The following is a 6,165-nucleotide window of genomic DNA, read 5'->3' on the forward strand; positions in this document are numbered from 1 at the left end:
AAAAAAAGCAATGGAATTATGAGCCATTATTTCTAAAAAATAAATAAATAAAAAATCACATTCTGGCGGGTAATTCTTTTATATTTATACTTTTCTCTCATGCACTGAGGTAGTTTGTTTGGATCCTGGCTTCTTTCTTCAATCTGTCATTTTCTTCTGGTTCATATCTGCCTGTGGCTCTCTGAGCTGCAGGTTTCATTATGCTCCATATGAGCGAGTGTTTTGAGAGCAGGGCTGTGAGTGCTCGCGAAGATAAACTCAAGCACACTGGAGCTTTGTGCTCTGCGACTGTAAACTGATGCCTTTGTTCTCCCAGCGGTACATTGGCCTCTAGGTTACAGATTCTGCTGCGTTTACATCCAGACATCAGCTGGTGTGCTCAGATATAACCCTCGTTTGCGAAAGACCAGGGTCTCTACTGCAAAAACATGTCAGTTAATGAATTATAACAGCAACAGAGCTAGTTTTAGCAGCACGTGCCGCAGATATGAAGTGTGTGTGAAATAGGTTTCAGCTGCCAACAGCGTGTGCAGAACAGCCTTTATCCTTGATTTAATATAAAGACTTCCTAGCTGCCGGTGCCAATGACTTGACAGGCCTGCAAGTGGATTAGACCTGGTAGGATGATAATCTGGGTTAGGAACAGGGCGCAGTGTCACGGAAGATTTTCTGCCCTTCCTGTGTTGTTGTCTGATCCGTCAGTACAATACAGACACCTTCATACCGATCGAACACCTGCTTTTTGTATCCAGATCAAGTGAGGTCCTCTATAGCTCACTTGGACAGGAGACAGAAGTTTGGCCGACATTTAAAGTGACCGGTGACAGAAATCATTCTAATATGAATTTATTCAGATTATCAATGTTGAAAACAGTTGTGCTGCTATTTTTGTGGAAACTGTGAAACTTTTTTTTTTTTTTTAAGGATTCTTGGAACAAAAATAAAAAAAACAGCATTTATTTGAAACCAAAAGCTTTTTATTGTAGCGTAAAAGTCCACTTAATCACTTTCCATCAGGTAAATGTTCAATCTGATATCGTGTCTTTCAGATGTTGCAGCTGCTTTACTGACAGATGAGGTCGAGACCCCCGCAGTCGTGCCCGGTAATAAGAGGACCACCAAGTTTGAGAAGAGAATGACCGAGGAGGAGATGGAAGAGGAGCAGAGGTCAGTATTTTCCTTCTCCCTCAAGCCCTCCACTGAAGCAATAGCATCTCCGAATAACACACAGCAGTGAAATCTACATTTCACGGTTTTGTATTTCATATATATGTAGAAATGCTTGAATTGAACAGCATTTCAAGCATGTGAAGTGTGTATGTGATGTATTTGAAGCCTCCCCTCTGAAGTATGCAGAATGATGCTTTTTAGTGACTCTACAGTGCTAAAGTTTTTGATGGGGATTTGTTTAGTTACATAAAAAGTTACCTGTGTCGTATGCTGTAGTTTGGGGAATGTCCAGTAGATTTGTTGTCAGAGGAAAATTCTTGTTATTCCTCCTCATAATTTTGGGCCATTTGTAGCCGTGTAATGCACAGCCCACCTCCACCCACTCCAGCACTCTCTGTGAGTGTTTGGATAAGGAGGGTGAGATGATCACAACAGTGCTCATATCTGTAGCAGACTGTCAGGGGCGCTCGCGGGGGCTCAAGGTTTGACTGGAGGTTCAGGCACACTTTGCTGGGGGTGGGTGTAGTTTGTTTGCTAGATAAAATGTGTAGATTGAGCAGTGGGGGGTCTGAACTAAAAAAAAAAAAAAGGTTACACTTTATTTGGATAGCCCACTTTAGACATTCGACTGACTATGGGGGCATTTACATGACAGTTTTCAACTAAAAAAAAGTTTTTGAAAACTTCTGTTATCTAAACTACAAAAACGCAAATTTGTGAAAACTCTGACGTCATGCGTATTACATATTCAGTCTATAGGAAAGCATATGCGCGCAGACGCGTAGTGTTTCTTTACAAATTCACATCGCGACTACTGGCCTGGCAAGAATAATACAGCGTTTTTAGTTGTTTTGCACAGGTCCGTGTGAACGGGAAAGGTTTTGATAACGTTGTTGTCTGCACGCAAAACTTTTCAAAAATGCAAAGGGAAAACTTTTCTGTTGTTGTGTAAACATTGTGTTACTTTGTAACTACATGTCAAGTTAACCAACTCTCATTAGAGTATTAGTAGACTTGTTGGGGTTAGAGTAGAATAGGTTGATATGTACTTTATAGTTGGTAGAGTGTCTGATGAACAGCAAAATAAAGTGTTAGCAGATATTAAGCAGACACTACTAATACTCTAAAGAGAGTAAGAGCTCAAGAGAAGACTCTGGTGGTGGTGTTTTTTTCTGAATTTCATTCCTTTCATCGAAATGACTCAAACATAAATCTAAATAAACCATTTAAATCCATAAATAAAGTAATGTCAGCATCGCTTAGTCATTTCTTATACACTAGTCCAGGGTTTGAAAAAATATATATAAATATATACAAACAAAATAAAAATGAAAAACTTTACTTAAGTTTTGTTCTTTTGAAAATCACATGAAACCTGGTTTCATTCTTTACTGTACACTAGAATTGAAAACTTTGAGGGGTATATTAAAAATATTTGTATTAATTTACTTTTATTAATTAATACTTTTATTCAGCATGAATGCATTAAATCAACCAAATGTGACAGTAAAGACACTTAAATTGATACAAAAGATTTCTGTTTCAAATAAATTCTTTTGAACTTTCCATTTATCAAAGAATCCTGAAAAAAGTATCAGTTTTCACAAAAATAATAATCAGCTCAACTGTTTTCAACATTGATAATATTAAAGGGATAGTTCACTGATGTCACATGGACTATTTTAACAATGTCTTTACTACCTTTCTACATAATATTTCACAATATTCCTGTTTTTTTTTTTGTTGTTGTTTTTTTTTTGATGATTTTAACACAACCTTGGTGTTTTTGAGACTTTCAAAAACAATAAAACTGACCCCAAACTTTTGAACGGCAGTGTATATTTCCTGCATATTTGTCATTTCCCTTGTGGAGTGTTAGAGAGTGGGTTTACATGTGCAACAAAAAATTCTAAAAAAAAAAAACAAACAAAAAAAAAAACATAATTTGAAATAAAAAATGAAAAAATGTTGTAATACATGCCTGACAACAAATTATATTTTGAAGCAAGTTTTGCTCCATTCTTGATGTTACAAAAAGGCATTTACATGAAAAGCAAAATAATGGTCAGATACATGGCTGCTGTTTACGAAAGCAGAATTTAAGGCATCACAGGTGGATTCTCAACAAGAACAGAGTACACGCTGTCTGCTTTATCACAATTGTGCATGTAAATTCAGTCAGTGATTTGAGATGATTTCTACAGTTCCCATTTGCAGAAGCCACTGTGTGTAGCTATAGATTAGCAAGTTGACTCAATAGTCAGAACCCTACAGTAATGGTCTGTACATAATGTCCTCTGCTCCTGCCCTTTATCTTTGCAGGATAGAGTTCACAAATGACTTTACAGCTCTTTAAACAACATCAGGCAGTATGCGTATGTGTCAGACCACTGGTAAGGTATCATTTACTTCAGTTTGACCCCGACACCCCCCACAGTCTCACCCCTCGGCCTCCCCCATCATCACCATGTGCTGACACACAAATATTCCCTTCCACTCACTTTCCTTATTCAGCGACAATTCTTGTCCCGACATGCTGAGTTACAGTAACAGTTCACCCAGAAATAAAATTCCGTCATGTACTCACGCTGTTGTTTCAAACCCATCTGAAATGCAATGTATTTATTTATCTGTAAAGTCACAATTTATTTATATATTTTATTTATTTGCAAAATGTATGTATTTATTTTTAAGCCACAATTTATTCATTTATTGATTTATTAAGTCATTATGTATTTATTTTTGTAATGTAACTTATTTGTAAATCACAATTTATTTATTTATTTATTTATTGTAAAGTCAATATTTATTTATTTAGTCACTATTTATAGTCACTATTTATTTTATTTAGAAAGTCAATATTTATGTATTTATTTATTATTTGTAAAGTTGTTTATTTGTAAACAGTTAATTAAGTCACAATTTATTTATTGTAAAGTCAATATTTATTTATTTAGTCACTATTTATAGTCACTATTTATTTTATTTGTAAAGTCAATATTCATTTATTATTTATTTATAAAGTCACTATTTATAGTCACAATTTATTTATTTATTTGTAAAGTCAATATTCATTTATTTGTTTATTTATAAAGTCACTATTTATAGTCACAATTTATTTATTTATTTGTAAAGTCACTTATTTATTTATTTATGCCTATTTATAGTGTTTTGTTTTGAGTTTTTGTCCTTTTGGAGCTTAGCTGTATAAATGACTATCCACACGCCTTATGTGGAAAAGAGAAGCTTGTACATTCTACTAAACATCTGTTTTTGTGTTACATGAATAAAAGACAGTAAAATGTGACGTGAGAGTGAGTAAATAATGACAGAATGATCATTTTTGGGTGACCTACCCCGTTAACACTGTGATCCAGCTGTTTCATAGTGTTTTAGATCACTGTGTCTTCTGCACATTATGGGTTAAATATCATGGACCAGTGGACAGTCCAGTAGTCTCAACTTAAACTCTTGATCTCCTGCTGGTCATAATTTGGGCTGTGTACACAAAGCCGAGTAGCCACATGTGTTCTGCATCTGTCTAAAAGGCCCCAGAGCTCAAGGGATTCATTATTGTGACTAGTGCTGGACGGTATACCGGTTCATACCGAATACCGGTGTTTATTTTTGTTATGATATGGTTAACACCCGGTCATGCATGAAAAAAAAAAATACCGTCATGTACCGTGAAACCGGTAAAATTTAAAAAAATACCGTGATATAAATTTTTGGTCATACCACCCAGCACTAATTGTGACACATTACAGAAGAAAACTAGGGAAAAGCTCACAAATGCAGGTCACTGAACACATATAAAGGAGTGTGTGTGTGTGTGTGCGTGTGTGTGTGTGTGTGTTATGTGCATTCCAAAGCATTACAGGTTGATTATATAGAATATTTTTATAGCCATTCTGATGTATAATTACATTTGCAAGTCAGAAGACTTTCGATGGAGAACACATGATGCTGCTTTGAATATTAAGCAAAGTAATATCAAAATAATTTATAGCTTTTCTTTTATATAATTGTATTAAAGGAGTGCATTAATAATCATGCATTTGGACATCTAAGCCAAGTAAAAATGTCTGAATGTCACTGTTGAATTACTAGTGCAAGTGTCTGTTTATTAGTATTGTGACAGTTTATGAAGAAAAGTGAAAAGAATGTAGTGGGGAAAAAATGCTCCCATGGAATTTGACCATATGTTTTGTTTTTAATCAAGATGCAATGACTTTCAGACATTTTTGGATGTGGTTTGGTGTCCAAATACTTTTTGCTTTACTTTGCATTTACAACCATTCAATCCAAAAAAAAAAAATTTGTTGTAAAATGATACGGTCAATAAAATGTCATGCAGTGAATTGTACATATCAGGGTGAGACAAAATTCATATTTTAAGAATTGATCCCTTTTAGTTATTGAGAGTGAATCTGTTGAATTAGACACACTCTACACAGGACACAAACTGGAAATTCAACAGAGGAATTTCAACAGTTTTGTATAAAACACAATTGATAATTTGACTTTTATGCCTGATATGTAGAGTATAATTTAAGTTCATTTACAGTTATGCATTTGGTAGATACTTCTATCTAAATTGCATTCAAAGTATACATTTTATCAGGTTATGCTTTCCATCGGAATCGAACCCACAATCTTGGCGTTGCTAGCGCCACACTCTACTGTTTGATCCTCTGAGCACAATACTGTCAAAACTATAAACATCCATCAAAATGCTTTAATTTGCCAAGCAGTATCAACGAAATGTTACTGAAGTTAAATTATAGTGAAGTAGCATTAAATGTCATTGGGAGGATACTCTTGTTTTCTGGTTTTAGACTTGTATGCCTGTCTTTGCATGTGTATTTGTATCATTGTTGTGCTCTGCATTGGAAACAAAGAGTAGGGTCCATAAAAGGGGGCAAACGTCAATATGATTGATGACTGACTTTTTGACCTCATAATAATATCCAGATGTGACCTCTGACCTCATAA

At 34.9% G+C, this 6,165-nt stretch overlaps 1 protein-coding gene across 4 annotated transcripts in view; it reads left to right on the forward strand.

Moving 5' to 3' along the window:
• The window catches only part of si:ch73-366l1.5 (FILIA-N KH-like domain-containing protein), a 33,110-nt gene that overhangs the window by 21,106 nt on the left and 5,839 nt on the right, over window positions 1–6,165 (forward strand). For 2 of the 4 annotated variants that reach the window (XM_016556105.1, XM_016556108.1), the window contains exon 3: window positions 1,050–1,167. In XM_016556105.1, coding sequence (XP_016411591.1) covers window positions 1,050–1,167 — 118 coding nt within the window. Of the gene's footprint in view, window positions 1–1,049; window positions 1,168–3,492; window positions 3,806–6,165 lie in introns of those variants that run through there. The other 2 variants (XM_016556107.1, XM_016556106.1) reach the window with 2 other exon arrangements.

Source organism: Sinocyclocheilus rhinocerous, unplaced genomic scaffold (assembly GCF_001515625.1).
Source record: "Sinocyclocheilus rhinocerous isolate Xijiao unplaced genomic scaffold, SAMN03320098_v1.1 scaffold647, whole genome shotgun sequence".
NCBI classification, from domain to species: domain Eukaryota; kingdom Metazoa; phylum Chordata; class Actinopteri; order Cypriniformes; family Cyprinidae; genus Sinocyclocheilus; species Sinocyclocheilus rhinocerous.